Consider the following 19,526-nt stretch of genomic DNA (forward strand, 5'->3'; position numbering starts at 1 on the left):
TAAAGGTTTCATTAAATTGATAATCCTATAATGGTTATTAAAATTCAATTTTTATTAACTGCTCATACCATCTGGTGTTATATGTATGTATATAAGTTGTATACTCATGTATACTCAACTATTTTTTTTTTATTTCTTGCTCTTGGCAGGTGCTATGTCCAACTTTAAAAACTGTAAATAATTGGAATAAATTAAACATTTCCGTTTACCTAAAATGTAGAGCTGGGTGAAATTTTTGGGAAAATCTTTTTTTGTTTAAAAATGCAGATTTGGATTGATTGCCACATTTAATGAATTCATGTTGAATTTGAAACATTTCAACTGGGGAAAATTGAAGAAAAATTCAGATATGTCAATGTTCATTCTGATACTTTAAAAATTAAACATTTCAATTTTTCAGGCTATATTCACATGGAAATTTAGGTGACATTCATGGATCAGTGGTGGCCTTATACCCAATAGCCCATATCCCAGGTGACTATCCGACCCATCAGGTTATAGGCTTGTCTGTGATGGATCTCTCTCAATCTCTACTGTTGAAGCTGTCCCCCTTTGTATAAATATTCATCGGAGCAGGGACTGGAACTTGGGTGTCCCCACACTCAGGTGATTGCCCTAACTACCAGGGTTATAGAGTCATTCTCACTCTGTGGCCCCATGAATATTTAATTATTTATACTAAATGGAACCGCGTCAACACTGATCCACCCCAGAATAGCCCAATAGAAACTGGAAGGTAAGGCATTCACATGGGATATGGGAGACCTGTGTGTTCAAGTCCTTGCTCAGACTGGGGATTTGAACCTGTCCTCCAAATCCCAGGTGAGTGCCCTTCATTGGCCTATTGGGTAAAAGAAGGTGGGCATTCCACCACCACTTTCTCATCGTGTTTGCTGATGGCATTTAAGTCCCTTTGTGAATCTAACCTGAAACTTTTACTGTGACCTAAAACGATTTTTTCCTAATTTTTGTTTTGCCAAAAATTTAAAAAAAAATTGGTTTCATTTTAAAATGTTTTAAAACTGCCAGCACATGGAAAAATCAGTTATTTGCATAGCTGTACTATTATTTCCCATATCTGACGTGAGAGGGAAAAATCAACCATTTAATGCTGCAATGCATTAAACTATTACAAGGTATTAAATGAGCATGGCAAGATCTGACATTTGCATCTTGATTTTCCATTCCAATAAAAAAATAACTGATTCTCAGGAAATGTTGAAGATGGTCTTTAGGCAGATGAAATACAATGTCACAGAACCAGCATATAGTCACTCCAAGGATGAGCCTGTTTTGAACAGAAATCATGGTGATTCCCATGGGCCCAATGCCTTTCGTATGGCTAAACCTCACAGAAAGGGGAAAGTGCTATGATTTTCCTCGAGTGGGCAGAATGGTTTTCTAAACCTTTGCATGAACTCACCCACGCCCACCCCTTTCTTGGCCTGGTCTTTTATATTAGGATGTTTTTATGAAAACTTCCCGCTGTTGGTACCACTAGTTCAGCTCTGCCAATAGTAATGACAGCGAGGAGTCCTAGTGTAGACGGGTCCAGGCATCATGCTAATATTTCAAGAATTATGTCATCCAATAGATTCCCAAGCCCACAAAAGAACAGTTATATGCATTTCTTATGATGCTTTGTCTCATAACATCTTGCGGAGTCACCAGAAACCACTTGCGTTCTAGGAAATGCTTTATTTCTCAAACTCCACTAACTATAACTGTCTATTGACGTACTACTTGCTTGGGCCTGGGACGACATAAATAACTTGGCTGCTCCCCTTCCGTTTCTCCGAGAAGGTGATGCCCGAAGTGCTGCAGGGCTGCTAGAAGAAACTGAAATATTCCCACCGCCACTCGCCCTCGGAGGTTGGGCTGCGTCCGCTGAAGTCGGTGGAGTCCTACCAGGATCGCCCATGGGCGCAAGAGCAGTAATACGAGGGCCTGGCTGCGGGGGAAAGGGGGCAAGCGCTAAGGCAGGCAGGGACTGAGTGCCCACGCCATGGAGGGGGGTGTGTGTGTGCGTGGGTGGGTGGGATGACCCGAGGCCCCCATTTTATAGCGACAATCCCACTCTTGGGGGCTTTGTCTTATAGGCCCCTGTTACTCCCAACAGGCGGCCCCCCCCCCCCGTCCTTATTTTTCACACTTGCTGTGGGGTGCCCCTAGCCCTGGGTGGGGCAAGGGCCAGCACGGCAAGTGGGGGGAGGGGCGGGGGGGTCCAAGGCTGTTGTGGGGGAGGAGCGTTGTGGGGGCGGGGCAGGGCAGTGCCGCGAGCAATAGGGCAGGCTCGCTGGCTCGAGCCCGGGCCGGCAGGGGGCGGAGAAGCCCGGCTCGGAGGAAGTGATGGAGGCTGAGGAAACCGGAAGAGCCGCGGCCGGTAAGAAGTGGGGAGGCGGGAGCCGACGCTGCCCCCCCCCCCCCTGCACGGCACTGCCCCCCTCCCCTCCCGCGGGCGTGGTGGCCTGTCGCTCCCCGTGTCCGCCGCCGCCCCGCTTTCCACTGCCCATGTATGTCCTCGGCTTCACCCCGCTTCCTCTGGTGCCCCCACCTCGCCCCTGCCACTGGCCACTGTGCCCAAACCCGGCTGTCCCCTCAGTCCCCCCCCCGCTGCCCAACCCCCCCACACCTCGCCCCTGCCACTGGCCACTGTGCCCAAACCCGGCTGCCCCCTTAGTCGTCCCCCCCCTCCCAGCTGACCGACCCCTCCCCTCACACCTCGCCCTGGCCACTTTGCCCAATCCCGGCTGCCCCCTTTCACTTCCCCCTCCTGCTGCCCTAATCCCCCCCCCCCCACACACCTTGCCACTGCCCCTGCTGTCCCTTGTCCTGTTCCCAGGCTGACTGCTCCTAGTCTGAGCGTTAACGCTGCTGCCAGGCTGGCCCTGAAACCCTCAAACCTCTGGTCCGTGGGCACCCCCCCGGCCCCGACAAAACCCTTTGGAGCGGCTTTGTGACTGGCCTTCACCATCCGCCCTGGGCTGGGCTGAGCTGGCTGGAGAAGGACCAGCATTAGTTCCCAGCAGCAGGTTAACCAGCACTGTGGCTCTCTGCATACGTTATCACACCAGCCGTGCTGCTTATGAAGGATGCCCTCTTTCAACAGTGTGTGTATTTCATACTGTTTTACTGTGAGGGACTACTTGATTGGCAACATCTAGCTAGATTTAAAGACCTGATTTCAGGTTTCCTATAAATTACCACAACACACAGCAACACGTGGGTGCGTTCTTGGGAAATGTCGCCCAGTTCCTGCGCAGTCGCAGTCTGTCTCCGGCTGTCCCTGGCTTTTATTGCCAGGTTCCCATGAGACTTTTTTCCAGGTCCAGAGGTGGTCATTTTTTCTGGTCTTATAGCCTGATCCAAAACCCCTGGAAGTAAACGGGAAGCCTCCCCTTTACTGCCATGAGGTTTGGATTAGAAAGCAGTTACAGTCAGAAAAATGACACCATCAAAATTACACCGCTTCCTGCAAACACCTGTTCCTTTTGTGTGTTTAGAGCCCTATCAATGAATATAATACTGGGGTTAGTAGATGTGCACAAGAGAGACAGTAAAGAGGAAGAGAGGGAACACAGTATATAAAACAAACATCTTCAAGTCATAAATCCAGTACTCGAGTTTTATGCTAAAAACAGGCCAGTAATCCTCCAGTCCAAAGTTTGCTTTTGGTTTAAGAGGAAGTAAAGGAATCAAAAGCAATGGAGAAGAGAGCAGTAACTATGTTGTGTTTCGGCCATCAGAAAGTAGCTAATTGGATTAGTATGGAATGGATATATAGGGAGCCTTTTCTGCATATTATTGCAGAATTTACCCTTGCTTTGTTAACCTGTGGTGGATGGAATGACAAATAACTGTAGAAATTAGAAATATTTGTTGTAAAGTAATTTTTGGAAATTTGAAAAAAAATCAGCAAAAATTAATTACAGATATTTTCTAGCAGCAGGCAAAAAGTATCTCTCCATAGCAAAGGCTGACAGAAAGAATGAAAAAAATAATGCCACCATGTGGCAAGTTTATTTTGCCTTATAATAGATGCTAATTTAAATCTGTAGCAGTAAGCTAAACCATAATCAATCTAGCATTTGATGCTTGGTAATGGATTTGATTTTGAGACTGGTAGGCCTTTGTGCACGCTCACTAGTGGATCTCCAAGAGCGTCTTGAATGAATAGTGTTCTTGGTTTATGTTTGACTAGGAGCATTTCCAAGAATCTCTGTTCATGCACTTTCTTGGACAAGGGCCGATTGCATCACCTCGGTTAACTTTTGCACTGCTTTCTCTCATGCGCTGTCTTTGCACTGTGCTTTCTTAATTTGTCAAACTAACAGGTAAATGGAGAGAAAGTGAATTTATCTTCTGAGCAACATTTTAAGTTGCTGCCGTTTATCTAAAGCACCTACTTCATCCCCTTCAGTAAAATAATGATGATCATTAGTTCCTCTAGCTGCTAGGGCTAAATGTGCTGAAGTCAGATTGCCCTATTTTTTTCCTGCTATCAGCCACTTATGAAAGTCAAACATTTGTAATAATGATATTGGCTTTTTTGGACGACTCTCTATTCTGCTGAGGCTTTTAAATGAAATATCTCCAGATGATTGCAACTTGGTGTTCCTTGTCCAGACAAACCTTGTGCTGCCTAGTACTTTAGATTTTGTAAAAAAAATTTCCCCTTGATTTTGTATTGCTCCAAAATCATGTGTTTGAATGGTTCTTCCCTCACACCGGTGCCCTCTCTCTTTTGGAACAGTTTTTAGTGTTTCTAGCTATTGCCACAGTTCTGCCATATTTCTTTGATTGCACATCCTTGATCTTAAAAACAGCAATTGGTCCAAGAAAAAAAATGAAATCTCTGAATATACTGGAGTGAATATACCGGGTGTTTAGCTTTGTTTGCTTATACTGTGCTTTTTTCTTATATTGCTTTGCGACTGAGATGCTACAACTTTAAGTGTTCTTGCAGTCTGATCTTGCAACTCTCACTCCCAAAATAATCCCATTGACTTTGTGACAGTAAAGGTTGCTCATGTGAATAAAGCTCGCAGGCCTTTCACTCTAAAATTAAACCTATTTGCCCTTTGTGCAGATCCTGTGCCAACCATAACATTGAAAAATGGGCCAGCTGCTCACCTGGAACTTCAGCTATTTCTTTTAAATACAGTCTGCTCTCATGTTATTTTGTCTCTTTTTCCCAAGTCGCCCTCATGTTTGCGTGTACCCAGAGGCTGTCATCTGGCATTAAAGCTAGGAAGGGCACTTTTGTGGGTAATGCAATATATGGTCCTGGGGCTTTAGTGATAGTTATCGAATGACTAATCTGTGCATCTAGCTTAACAATTACATTAAAGGAGCCTTAAAATTACATCTGTCCTGCAGGAAGATTTTTTTCCCTCTTAAATCAGTGTTAATCAATAGAGTTGACCCTCTTGGGCAGGGGATCTGCTGCAGGACAGGTGGAATTTTAATGCTCCAGGTCTGTATTTGCAACATCATATGTGATGCAAACCAGGTCAGTGTGAATTTTCCACATCAGGTAACAGTGGCAAAACTAAGAGGTTCCTGAGCTTTTTCTGTGGCAACACACAGTGCTTTATGTTGCCTCTGCAGAATGACTGGCAGCCCCTTGGGTCACACATATCCAAAGTACACAGTCTCCTGCTCAGTTACCGAGAGGTCAACGGATGCTTTAAAATGTTGCATTTTTAACCTTTGAACAGCAGTCTGGTGACTGGTCTTTGCAGTATTACTGACAACAGATGGCAAACGGCTCCACTGATGTAATTCTGACTTGTAATTCATTCCTGTGAAGTTCCACAAACAGCTTCACAAAATCTCAGAGACCGCCTCCATGTTTTTTGCTGTGGTACAACATCAAGCCAAATTAAATAACAATTCCATTTTGGTATCATTCAGATTCCCCAGGTGTCATGTGATGTTTTTGTAAAGATTGCCTTGCAGCAATTTCAGATAAGTGCACGTTTGGTAGCAATTTAAAGCCTGTGTCCTTTTAAGTAATGCTTATTAGTATGTAACAGATGCTGTTTATAAACGTTATGCCTTTTTATAGGCCCTGCTTTTAGACTGTATGTTCTGTTTTTCAAGTAAGACCGTGGATTACCAAGCTTGGAGGTATGCTGTCATTTATGCAAAGCCTAAGTCAATTTTCTGCTCTGAAATCAAGCCATGTGTTTTTCCTTGTTTTTTTCCATTCTGGTCATAACTATCTTGCTGTGTTTTTTCCTTATGTCAGATCTTTGGCTGTTTGTCAAGTACAATCAAAACCTTTTGCATTTTTAATCACCAGCAGTGGTCCTTATAGATTAGTCTGTGGAAACCAAATTTAAAGAACCTCATATTTGATGTCAAGTGCACAGACAGTACAGAGTTAAACCACTCCCACCAGTCCCTTAAAAATAAAAAGTAGTTATGGTGGGTTTGGAGCAGTTTCAAAGACATGTAGAATAGCTGACATACAGGCACAGAAAAACAACAGAGATGTTTACACATTTCCTCCCACTACATGCAGCTGTTTACTGAAGCAAGAAATTCAGGACAGGCTCAGAGAGCTATGATAGGTAGCACAGGTATTCATTTTCATATAATAAAATTGGCAGTATCAAAATGTTTGTCTGGATGACTGTAAGGCATGGAAAAGCATTGGGGGAAGAATGCGTCTTTTCCTTCCATCTCTTGCTCAAATTAAATGTATTTTAATTTTGAAAGGAACCTAGTTTAAAGATTGATCCTTGCAAGTAACTTGGAGTGCCGGGTATTCACCACCTCATAGGAGGTACCTTGTACCTTATGGGATCAAGGCATTAGGTTGTAAGTTCTTTGGACCAGGGGTGTGTTAAGCCTGATTTTTCAGAGGTGCTGAGCATCCACAACTCCCAGCTGAAATTACTGGGGAGTTGAGACTACTTGGTACCACTGAAAATCTGGCTAAGAGACTTTGTCTTATCTGTATTGCTCCATGCAGTGTTCAAAGAATGATAGTAATAAGGAACTACATTGAATGTATGGTCTCAGCTAGCAAGCAGGAAAGGGTGGCTCTGCAATATTTTTAAATGCTCCATGGCTTTAAAATATGGATTGTTTTTTCAACTATTTCTAGCTGGTGATCTTTCTGGCATCTCCTCTCTGGACAAAAGCATCTCCAAACTGGACTGCTTTCCAAATTCAGATGTCAACTTCTGTCTCCCTGCTTTTTCCTCCTTTATCATTAGGGGAGGCTTTTTCTTCCCCTTGTCCCTTCAGCTGTAGGGGGACTTGTGGTTCTGACCTTCTCCCTCCTCTCTCTCTTATATCTATCTTCTCTATCTGTGATGGTAAAGGGATGAACCAACGCTGTCTGGATTTGGACCTCTGGTTCCTAAAGGCTCCATTGTTATACACTGTGTCCTTTTACTCTCAAATCATCCTCTGTCTCTCTGTGCAGAAAATCCTTGAGCTATACATTCCATTATTTCTTAGCCCCCCCATTCCTTTTTTAGTTTATACTTTGAGGCACAGACAGCAGTAACACCATTGTACATTTGGAATACCACCATTTACTTCAGTGATGTAACTGAGATTAGAGTATGGCCCTGAGAATTTTCCACACATTCCTGAGAATTTTCTCTGTGGGAGGCAGTAGATATTAAGGACCCAATTCTCACCTCACTTATACAGGGGTATATTAGGGGTGTCACGCTATCTGGAGTGGTTCACAACCGTGAGTGCCAACCTCAGGGCAGACTGTCAAAAAGCAGGGCTGACATCCTTTATTGGTTGTATGTTCCATAATAAGATTTCACCAACCCAGTAACAAATGTGAACTCCTGAAGAACTATATCAGTCTTACCATGGAGTCACAGTCACCTTGGGCATTTGAGTCTATCTTGCCATCTAGGCAAGCTGAACCTAGTGATAGTTGGTTGCTATAAACCAAAGATCACAAAAGACTCAGGTTGCTTCCAGTCCCAAGAGACCAGTCACTTACCCCAGGTCAATGTATATCTCAGATCTCATACCAAAGACAACACTTGTAGCCAATTCTATAGTAAACTACTAAGGAGTTATTAACTAGGAAAAAGAAACGAGAGAGTTATTTACAGGTTAAAGCAGGCAAACATATACACAAATGAGTTACAGTCTGTATGGTTGCAAAAGGTGAGAGTTGTAGCAATCTGTCAGCACTGAATGTCTTTTAGGGCCAGAGATGGTGCTAGCCTCTTAGAGACCCTAAGCAGGAATATTTCCCCCTTCTCCCCAACATGGACAGTCAGAGCCCTGCCACTTGGGGCTGAAGTTGTGGCGGTCACTTCAATCACAGAATCCGTGACCTCTGTAACTGACTCGTAGCCTTAATAATAACAATAATAATAAATTAATTAATAATAAGCAAATAGGTGGCCTTCTTGAGCTACTCAGGGCCCTCAGCAATTATTTCATCTGCTTATGCCTAGTGCTGGCACTGTTTAGGGCTAACCCACGTTGACCGTGGGGATCTCTGCTTCTGTTTAGTGGTTCCGGCCCTGTGATAGTCTCAACAGCAGAAGAGATGAAACATTTTCTTGTTCACTATCTTGATTTTCTTCTTCCAGAATTCGAGCTGATGGGACGAGCCTCTTCATGGGTGTGAAGGGACAAATTAGCAAAGTTTTTATGTTGTGATGTCCCACAGTGGCTCAGTTAGTTTTGATAGCCTTCTTAATGAGATGATCCCTTCTGACAGGTTGACAGTTTCAGGGCAAACATTTTTTTTACAGTTATAAAGCAAAAACTTAAATATTACCTTATAGCATGTGATATAGATATTATAAGTGAGATTAATGCATGCACCAATTTACAAACATTTCATGAAGTTTAAACACATTGTTATAAGTCCAATCCCCATCTTAACCATACTAACACACAGGTGAAACAGACTAGTTTCCAGAAATGAATTTGTCAGTGCTCAGCTGAGGCCTAACGCCTTGGCAAGAGCCGGCACCAAGTTTGCCAGCATCACAGGGGGTAGTCCCACTGATGTCAATGGAGTTTCACTGATGTAAGTGTGATGTGAGGGAGAAAAAGTACTTGTTAATTATAAACTTGAATGGTACAGTACTTTTCAGGGCTCCATCTCCTTTAATTCCACTCTGTGATATCTCTCCTGCACCCCTCTTACGTCTCTACACTTTTTGAAAAGAATCACTCTTTTGCTGCTACACTACAGCTGTATCTGGTAGCACTTCCATAGTTTAAGGGTGTGTCAATATTTTTATTTATAAATCCTGCTTTCCGAGGCATAATACCTCAGCTTTTTTCAATTACTTCAGATTGGAACTTTGTACAAAGCTTGTCAGTCCAGATGTTGTGTTCTATCTGATATGACAGGAGGTAGCATGTTTGTGCAGATGGATTTCTATTCGTACGTGCAGTGAGTTGGGTGTGGTTTTTGTGGTTTTCTTTTTGAAATGTAGCACTGCTGCGATGAACAGTTTGAGGAAAAATAGACCCAGCTGGAATCTTCATGGTAAAACCTACAGGAGGTAGGGACAGTGCAAGCTAACTTTAAGATCGAATAAGCTCCTGTCTGAGTCCTATCATTTTATGCCCAGATTCCCAGAGTTTAATATTTAAATTTAAAATAGTATGAAACTCCAGTAAATGTGTTGGTATAGATGCAATTCTTCTTACAAAGGAGGAAAAAGCTAGTTTGAATTAAAATTGATTAAATATTAATTCTATTTCACAAGCTTCAGATCATTCTTCTAAATTCTAGGAAATAAATAAAATACTTGACATGTAGGGCCCAATTCTCTGAGGTGCTGAGTGCACCCAAATTCAACAGAAATCAATAAGAGTTGAAGGTGCTCAGCACCTCACGAGATCTGGTCGATCTATCCTTGCCTGTGTCCATTCGCATCCCTGCTAGGCTTAACTTTTTTAGGCAGTAGCAATATCATGTGACCATGAATGAGCTGCCTAATACCATAGCCTCCTGTATTTGGGATGCATAACCCTTGTTTGTAGTCCATTTGTTTAAGCGATAGAACAGAGACTGTTGCTTAAATAGCACTCATCCATTTAAACTGTCCTGCCACTTAATCAGAAATTGGATTATAATTATTTACTGCCAGAGCAGTTTCACTTTCAAACTGATTTTTGCAGAGCAGTGCCTTTTGGATAGAAACTCGTATTTTGTTTGCCTTCCTGGAGTACTCTTAGTTGTCAAAATGCTAATGGAAATTAGAACAGGGATGGTGTTAAATAAAAATCCATTAAAACCAATAAACATTTTTTCTGTAAATTCCCAGGTTATACAGTGACAAATGGGTGAAAAGTAATGTAGTCAGAAAGAACACTATTCCTGTTAATGATGTACAACATGTGGTTAAGGGCTGCCGTGCCATGTTGGACAGATATCACACCACATTATTTACCCACCAGCTCTATTGCCACCACACATTGTTATGGTGTTACTGGAGCTTTCACTTACACTAGAACTTGGTTTTTTGACATGTACTTGCTCAATTAAATTCAGGATATGAGAGTCAGGTTCTGCATGTATTCCCGGTAAAGTGCCAAAGACCTCTTCCTTCCTTTGAAAGGTTAAACAAATATGGTCGTCTAATGATAACCACATGCTTAGAACCGTTCAAACTCAATTAAAGCAATGGATAAGATTGGTACTTGGTACTGAGCGCTGCTGTTTAAACAGAGCTTCTGCTCCTATGAGAAGTTAATGGCAAGGCACTGTATTCATGTGTGCATCATTTAGAAGAACAAAAAGTCACACTCTTTAGAGTCTGGAACCTAGAAATTGTCACATTATTGCAGCAAAGTATGGATATTAGAGAGTGATGACGGGTGGCTACAACAACGCTGCATATAGTGGGGATATGACAGTATGTTGAGGGGAAGGGAAGACGGCTCCATATAGTAAATATTATATTACTTCTATGCCTTTATATATAGCACCTTTCATCCAAAGATCTGCAAGTATTCTACAGACATTAATAGATTAAGCCTGTAATGAAGTAGGTATCGCATGCATTTAAATGATAGGTTATAGGTATTTAAATGATTGGCTGAGGTCAGACATCCAGCCAGTGTCAAGAATAGAATCCTGATGTCCTGATTCCTAGACCCCTGCACTAACAGCACCACTCCCTCCTAAATTTTAATATATTATTAACATAATCTTTTCTGTGTCACTTCACCAAAATGTATGTGCATATTTGATCACCATAGATATTTGAACAAATGATTCTTTCACAAGAAAAGAGACGAAAGCTACAAAGTGATTTGTGTTAAGAGTGAAAAGTGTAAAATACTGCTATGCCCAAGACTTGGATAGAAAGATTCCTAATACTGACAGGAAAATTTAAAATAAATCTCCTGTATATCATGGATTTCTGCATCTCTCTCACCCTGTTTGTTTATTGCTTATCATATTAGTACAAAAATAAAACGTTGTTTTCTTTTTTTGAAAGCAATATTGCAATCCCCAATTGTTCAAAAATTATGAATCGGGGCCCCCCCCCCCAAATTATATTGGCTTAAAAATAATTTGTTTTAAAAAATAATAAATATTGGATTCTTTTTATTTGTTTTTTGTTTCTGAGTCTTTAGGATTGACATGCTTAAGTTTTTTTTTCGTCGTGTGTGTGTGAGTGAATGAGTGAAAATGAGTGATGTGGTTGTGTGTTTCTATACATTCACACACATGCATATCAATAGTTCTTACTCTCAGTAATGTGAACATATTCTTTGGTGACTAAGGGCCCTTTTTAATTGTGCGGTTCTTAATAATTGCATATAGTATAGTTCTCCACAACCTGTTTGCAGAACAAGTAAGAGCAATCACAGGGGATAGGATTAATTAGTACAGTACACTGATTTTTTAATGCTTTATCTACAATAAGGCTGGTGTTTTTTGCTTTGCAATCCTACATCAAACAGCCTTCTGCAACACTACTGCATCGAACAGCCATAATCCTCGAAATGTTCCGTTCAACAAATAAAGCTTTCTTAGGAGTATGATAAATATTTAAGGTATCTTTATTTAAGGTATCATAATGAACTCTTTGATATGACTGAAGTTGAAACAGTTCTATTATCAACTTGTTAAGGAAACCACATGGCTGTAGCTATATGTTGATACAATAATAGATTATTCTAACTGAAGATAAGACAGTATTTTGTGTGATAGTTGTATGGTATTATATTGGATTAATATTCAAGTGGAAAAGGGTGATACTGACAATATGTACTAACTTCTAAATTAAACCAGCACCAGTTTTAAAACACTTCGGTTTTTCTAACAAAAAGATCCAGCTAATCTGCAGAGGTAATTAGTAACTGTCTCAGTATGTGGTGACAAAATAAATGTATAAAAACATGAGATCCAGTAAACTGAATAAACTAGAGTAATTAAAGAACTCTTAAAAAGTGTGGTGATAGTTTAATACTGCTGCAACATTATCTTCATATGATGGGATTATAAATAATACAAAATTACTATTTAAATTATCTGTGGTAGGAACCAGGATTTAACTGCATAACGTTACCATCACTTTTCTCTCGGATTGTGCAGGTTAGATTGAACCCTTAAAATATTTGTCCTGATTGGGGGATTTGGTTTACCTTTAGTATTATAACAACTTGTAGTTTCATTTGTGGAATTTCTCATACAAGGGTGTGTACCATATGTTTTCTGTTGTACTGAGTAGAATAAACTATTTTGGCTATGGAAAGCTATTTCCTGCCTACTTCAACTCATACAGTGAATTTCTTGCTTGTTCAGTAGTGACGAGATCTGTGTCTAATGTACAAAACATCACAATTTTAGTTCAAGATGAAAAATAATCCCCCATCCTACAATTAATTAGAGCCATGGCTTGAAAAATTGAATTTATGCATGCTAGTCTTTCCCATCCAGACACCTATATTATGATCTGCCTAAGATCGCAGGTGAAGTGAGTTTGGATGCAATTTTACCTCTGAGAGATTGGTATATGTTCACGTCACAAAACCACCATATAATTCAGCACAGTTAACTGTTCTGATCTGGAAAAAGCCGGGACTGGAATAGCAGGGGTATGTATTGGGAGGAGGGGTGCTGCAGGAAAGAACTGAAGTGTATTTGAGGTTCAAGACTGAAACAGGATAGCTTAGGTTATTTACAGAGCTATATGGGATTCCAGGCAGGAGTAACAAGGGGTGCTGCACGTCAGGTTTTAAGGAGCGTTGTCAGAGCTGTATGTGAGAAGCGTATGCAGTGCCTGCTTGCTTTACAGTCATCTGTAACTATTGTTTTCCTTTTTAAGGATCAAATCCTCAGCTGGTGTGGATCAGTGGAGCTTCATTGACGGGAACAGGGAGAGACCAGTTTACACCAGCTAAGGATCCAGCTCAGACTTTTCTATGAGAACAAAAATTGCAACAAAATGAAATGACCACATTTGTTTTTAGTTTAAAATGGGGCTTTGTCTGTTTGTTTCCAAAGTGGCCGTGTATGCTCAAACCAGAAATCTGAATGCCAATGTAGCTTTATAGAGCTATAATAAAAAGAGATCAAAATATGTGATTTTTTTTTATTTGCCCCCTTTAAAAAAAAAAACCAAAAAAAACAAAGCACAATTGCCACGTAAAAGGTCAAGGCTGATACCCACCTGTAAGCTCTTGTTGATAGTGTAGCTGTAGGATCTGTCTATGTGATGTCATGACCTTGTTTACCAGCTTTGGCTATTTAAGATGGCAGCGCCTTTCAGCTCTGCAGCAATGCGAAGGCAGGAATGTCTGGAATCCCTCTAACGCAGTAGGCCTCCCGTTCTAAATTTACTCTCCTTATGGTTATATGGTACCTCCTCTGTGGCTGCAGCGAGAGGCCCCCTTTTTATGACTCTTTTTTTCCCCCTTTGGCTGGTAACCCTTTGTGTGCATTGCCCATTTAAAAAACATTCCGCTTCAGCTGGTACAATGTACTCTTTTGTACTTTGCTGCTGCATAGGATCAAACTCTGTAATGAAATCCTGTAATTTAAATTGGTTTTAAAAAACTGTCCTTGGAACTTACAGATCTCAGTGTCCTGAGATGCCGAAAGGGGCCTCAAGCCCAAGGCATCGGCAGGAAAACATGGCTTTAAAAGGAAAGCAGCAAAGTTAAACTCTTCTGAACCTGACGACTAGATTTTTAAGACCTTTATCGCTTCCTCTTACTTTAGCCAACAGTAATTATTTGCTGTTAATAAAATGCATAATAATAATAATAATAATAATACTTAGGATTGATGCAGCTCTTTTATATTTGTGCATTTGAAAGTACTTTATAAAGGAGGGGGAAGTATAATTCCCTCCCCTCCCCCCCTCCCATGCACATGGGAAGATCAAGGCGAACAGAGGTTAAAGTGAAAACCCAAACTAACCCGATGGCCTGTCCTATACTTGCATTTGGCAGTGGGACTTCCAAACCTTTAAAGATGGGATTTTCAAAAGTGCCTAAGGGAGTTAGGAGCACAAGTCCTGTTGACTTTCAAAGGAATGTGTGCTCCTGATTCCCGTAGGTGCTTTTGAAAATCGCAACCTAAAGCGAATAGAGTTGAACAGAATAACTGAACATATCATTTATTTGAGGGGGAGGGAAAGTGACTCATCCAAAGGGCTGTACTGATACAACGTTGACCAACATTGGTACTTAATGCTTCAATTATTGGCTAGTGTCATTAACATCTTTATTTGATCACATAACTCTCCAAATGGATCACTGTTAACTTACAATATAGCCCTACTAGGTACTGGAAAAGATAGTGTAACTCAAAGGTACTAGGTGTTTTCTTTAAGAGGAAAAAGGTAAAATCACATTTATTCAGTAAGTGGCAGGATATAGCATTGTGAGTGCTGTGCTCATCAGTTGCATATTTTGGAAGGCCCAGTATCTCTCTTGATAGGTTAGCATACATCCGGTTAAATTAAATCCTTATGTACAGATTAAAAAAAAAAAGGAAAACAACCATACAGGACATTCCTGTACTCAAAAATAACTTACCAGAGCATTTTATAATAATCCTTCATTTTGTTTCTAACATACTACATGTCCTGTTTTCCTTATATGGATTGTTATTGTACAGTACATATGGGGGAGCCCCCTACAGCAAACTTTCTTTCTGCAAAGTGCTGGTTAGGATTTTATAATGTGAATTGATTTGACAATGTTGCAATGCTCCTTTCTCATTTTCTCAGATACAAACATGACAAAAACATTTACACATCAGCATTTAGAGATTTACTGTTCAGCATTCTAACTACATAGCATTGCTATCAAGCTTCAGGATGTAAGCTGATCACTTGTAAAGACCAGGAGTGAGTTTTTAAACCCCCTTACATAGCAGTGAACAGTGATGAATTATGGGTTGTTGCTTTCTTACATCCTTCTTATGGAATTGGGTATTGACCACTGCCAGAATCAGGACACTGGGCTTGATGGACTAATGGTTTGATCTGGGACATCAGATCCCATGTTCTTATTTTCATAGACAGAAATAATGCTTTCTCTATCATACTTTTATAGTCTTCATTAGAGTTAATCTAACAATCGTTAATATATTTATCTGCACATCATCCTGTCAGATAGGACAGGACTATCCTCATGTTTGCAGAGGGGGACATGAGGTCCAGAGAAACTATGGGCTTGTCTACACTGGGGTTCTTTTGCAGCCTATATTTTTGCATATACACTTTTGTGGATTAATTTATCCAAAATAATTAAAGCCAGCTGGGTGGTCACAATCTACTTCCCTCTGAATCAGTGTGTCCACACAGGTGTTTTTAAGAACTCCACTAAAGCTCCTTTTCTTTGTTGTGGCATTGAAACTTATCTTGGAAGTGATCCTTCTCCATCATTTGCTTTGCTATATGCATGTGAGCTTGGCACTCCGGTGGCTGCTGTTAAGGTAGGACTGGATCAGCTCCTCTCTCCAGATCTTAAGGGAATCCATGGGTCCATGTGGATGCATGAGGCATGGCTGCTGTAATGCTGAGAAGGGTACAAGACCCCAGATGTGCAATTGCAAATGGGTCACTTCTGGCTGCATGTCAGTATTTAGACAGAAAGGTGACATCCAATCAACATGTGACCCCAGGAATAGTGGCAGATAGACAAGTAGATCCAAGTGCGAAGCAATGTAGTGTGGGATAGCAGTGGGAGGCATAAGTTACTCTGACATATAGATGTGTCCACACAAACCTTTTTCTGCACTAACTCATCCTGAAGTGAACTAATCCACTTTCAAAGAGTATTATCCAATTTACAACGAATGGCCAGTTAATTTGAAAGAAGAATTGGTTGCAAGGCATTTTACTTAAAAAAAAAAAAAAAAAAAAGGTGAATGAAAACCCTCATTTGCTCTCGTGGTGAAGACGAGCTCATGGCCTTGTCCAAGGTCACATAGGAAGTCTGTAGCAGAGCAGGAAGTTGATCCCAGGTTTCCCTAATCTCAGGCTAGTAATCCTTTCGTTCATCTTTTATTGTATGCTTCTTTACTGGCTATGTACTTGTTATTTCACTTTATCCTCATATCATGGGAACTGCCATATATAGCATAGACCTGCTTCTCATAAACTTAGCGTCATAGTGAAGTTTTTTGTCTTCATTTTGGGGTTACAGCAGTAGTAGATCGTGTTAGCAATGGTGAGCTCATTAAATTGGGAATATTGCCCTCTCATGGTTGGAGACTTCATAAGACTGTTGATCCATCTCACAGGATATTTAGTCTCCAAGAATGGCCCATGCTCTGCCAATGGAGCTAGCTAATTATACTATATTATAAAGGGGGGGGGGGGGAGGAGACCATTATTTCTTGATTCCCTGGAGGTAAGGGGTTAACACCTTGATTCATGGAATTTCAAAGCCTATGTAGTAATTGGCATCTAAGATGGTGTGAAAGTTAATATTCTTATTTGTATATCTCTATTGCATGCTACTAACCTATATCTTTCTGTAATATCCTGCAGCAATGAGGTTAAAATATAATGCATAAAAAGATAGTAATTATTATTATGGGAATTCCTCTGTGAGTAAGTATTTTACTATTTCTCTGGATTGTATTCATTCTCATGAATATGACCAGTAGAAATGACTCTACAGAAAGAGAGAGTGGTGCTGTAATGGTATATAGCAGACCACAAACTGACCTGTAAAAGGCCTTCCAAAAATGGCAAAAGCACTGGGGAGATATTCCCCCCCATTTTATTTTTAGTTAAGCATTAACTATAGGGGGCTGTATTTTTAAGAAAATCACTTTGGTCTGTGCTCTCCCACTCTAAATTGAGCAGGATGCTGAATTATCTGCAGACATCTAACAAAACCCATGTTGAATTGGAAGGCTACAAATGGGGGTTGATACTGGCATGGTTCTATTCTGCAAAAATGAGCTTAAATAACATCAAAAAGTAGATACAAATTTTACTTTCTTACTGTTTTAGGTCATGATTCTACAAAAGGCTATATGGGTGCATAAAGGTCCATCCACACAGAGCCTTTTGCGGGTTCAGGGTTTTACAATGTATTTAGCTACTTTCATTACAAAAGAAATGACCTTGTGTATTATTTTATCCATAGGACACCTTTATCCAGTAGATTTTTTAGCAGGTAATCCTGAGGTTCTCCAAGAAGCATCTGAGGCCTACTATGAAAAACTTTTGCAGCAAACTTCATCTACTCCTGAGTTTTTTTCCATTCCTGGTGGAGAGAAGGTAATATAATTACATTTCCCAAGTAGAAAGTGTATTTAGATATTGGTAAAAGACAATTTCAGATGCTAGTGGCCAGAATCTATTTGTGACTATAGCTAGGCTAGTGTGGTAAGGATAGAAATCACTTAAAGTTTCAGATTCAATCAATCAGATTGTAAATATTTTACCCTTATAGGATAGCGATAAGCTCAAACCAAAACACTGGATCTGAAAACCTCCAAAATTGGGAGATGGGTTTGAAGTCCAAATCTGAAATTTTGTCTCTGGACCCTACCTTCATATAGGAATTGAACCAAAATTGAACTTGGAGGGTGTCTAGGACTGGATCCAAAATCTGCCGCTCTTGGCCCATCTTGTGCTGTTCAGGCTCGTTTAAATGATGTAGTGAATTTCCTTACTATTGTAGAGATTTTTTCTTTCTATTTTGAGTCAGCAGTGAAATTTTCTAATGTGCACCTTCTCATGGAAGTTCTGATCAGAAAGGGTTGACAGACTGAATAAAAACTCTTAAGTGATAACGCTGCAGGGACCAGTCCTGCATTGGTTGAGAGATGGGCAGGATATGACTGGGTAGGTCTTTTTCATTTCTAACTTCAGTCATCGTATGAAACTTTTCAGTATGTGGGCCCTTTTCTATGCAGTGAAAGTTTCTGTTGGACCACCTGTGTTTATATCATTACACAGTGCTGAAGCAATACCACTTAGTTGAAATAATAGTTTGTGTGGAATATGGTGGCTTCTAAATAGCTTTGAAAAATATTTTATAGTGATTTCCAGAAGAAGACAGTTCATGTGGAGCAATTTTCATATTGTCTGAAAAGTAAGGGTGACTAGTCTTACAGTATTCTTTTAATGCCCTCTAGTGGACCAAGAACATAATGGTCTGTAAGGTTAAATACAAAGACCCACAGATTTTAAGTCTGTTACTCTGTCCTTAGCTCAACTCGTCATGTGGGGATGCAGTGTTACCAGCCTATCTGGTGTTTAGTTAGTGGGGTGGGGCAGGGGCTTACAACCCTGAGCAGTGCTGCATCTCTACAATAGCTAGACACAATAGGGTGAACTAAAGAATGGAGTTTTGACTTCGAGTCTGAAGTACCTTGATTTTGTGGCTTGTAGTGAGATCTTAAATATTCTTTCAGCCTTCATTTTTGTATTTAATATTGTTCTCATCTAATCTGCCCACACAGAACAAGACAATTAATAAAGGACCTAAATAACAAGAGTTTTCTGGATGTTTCTTTCTGTCCTATACACTGTAATAAACACTTTCATAATTCTGATAATTTGTAAATAAAAAATAAACTGAATTTATCTCCCTCAAAGAAGACAGTAGATATCTTGAGCTAACAACCTGCTACCCCTAATCTGGGATAATATACACCAAAGAATTTAGGGGTGAAGATTGCTGCCATTGGCTAGTCCCTGAGCTTTTCACTTCTGTAGACCTAGGTTAAATCCTGTCTCAGGTGATGGGAGCAACAGGCCACCTAGTTCTTTAGTGCATATTAGATTATCACCCCATTTACTCAAACCACTGTACAGCGTATCTAGGTTGGCAGTCTCTGCTCAAGAGGATTATTGCAGGTCAGGGGTGAAAGTGCATTGGCAGAGTTCTGTGCAACTGGTCCAACTATGCCAGGTTTATGCTAGTGCTGTTTCACTTTCATGAGCACTAAATTAACTCGCAAATCAAAATCATTACAGTGGGATTTGTGATAAAGAATGCCTGACTTTTCATTGTGGTGCTGAAAGGTACCAGTGTGATGTCTGCGATGATGTATTTGCAGCATGCAAAGAAAG

The 19,526-nt window shown here is 40.5% G+C and overlaps 1 protein-coding gene across 6 annotated transcripts in view; it reads left to right on the forward strand.

Moving 5' to 3' along the window:
* Window positions 1-2,290: 2,290 nt before the first annotated feature.
* LOC137158067 (protein FAM169B-like) overlaps window positions 2,291-19,526 on the forward strand; it is a 48,844-nt gene continuing 31,608 nt past the window's right edge. For 5 of the 6 annotated variants that reach the window (XM_067555617.1, XM_067555621.1, XM_067555622.1 and 2 more), the window contains exon 1: window positions 17,237-17,723. In XM_067555617.1, coding sequence (XP_067411718.1) covers window positions 17,457-17,723 — 267 coding nt within the window. In that variant the 5' untranslated portion in view covers window positions 17,237-17,456. Of the gene's footprint in view, window positions 2,384-17,236; window positions 17,724-19,526 lie in introns of those variants that run through there. The other variant, XM_067555619.1, reaches the window with a different exon arrangement.

Source organism: Emydura macquarii, unplaced genomic scaffold, assembly GCF_026122565.2.
Source record: "Emydura macquarii macquarii isolate MOO-44397 ecotype Brisbane River unplaced genomic scaffold, CSIRO-AGI_Emac_v2 contig_1644, whole genome shotgun sequence".
Lineage (NCBI taxonomy): Eukaryota > Metazoa > Chordata > Testudines > Chelidae > Emydura > Emydura macquarii.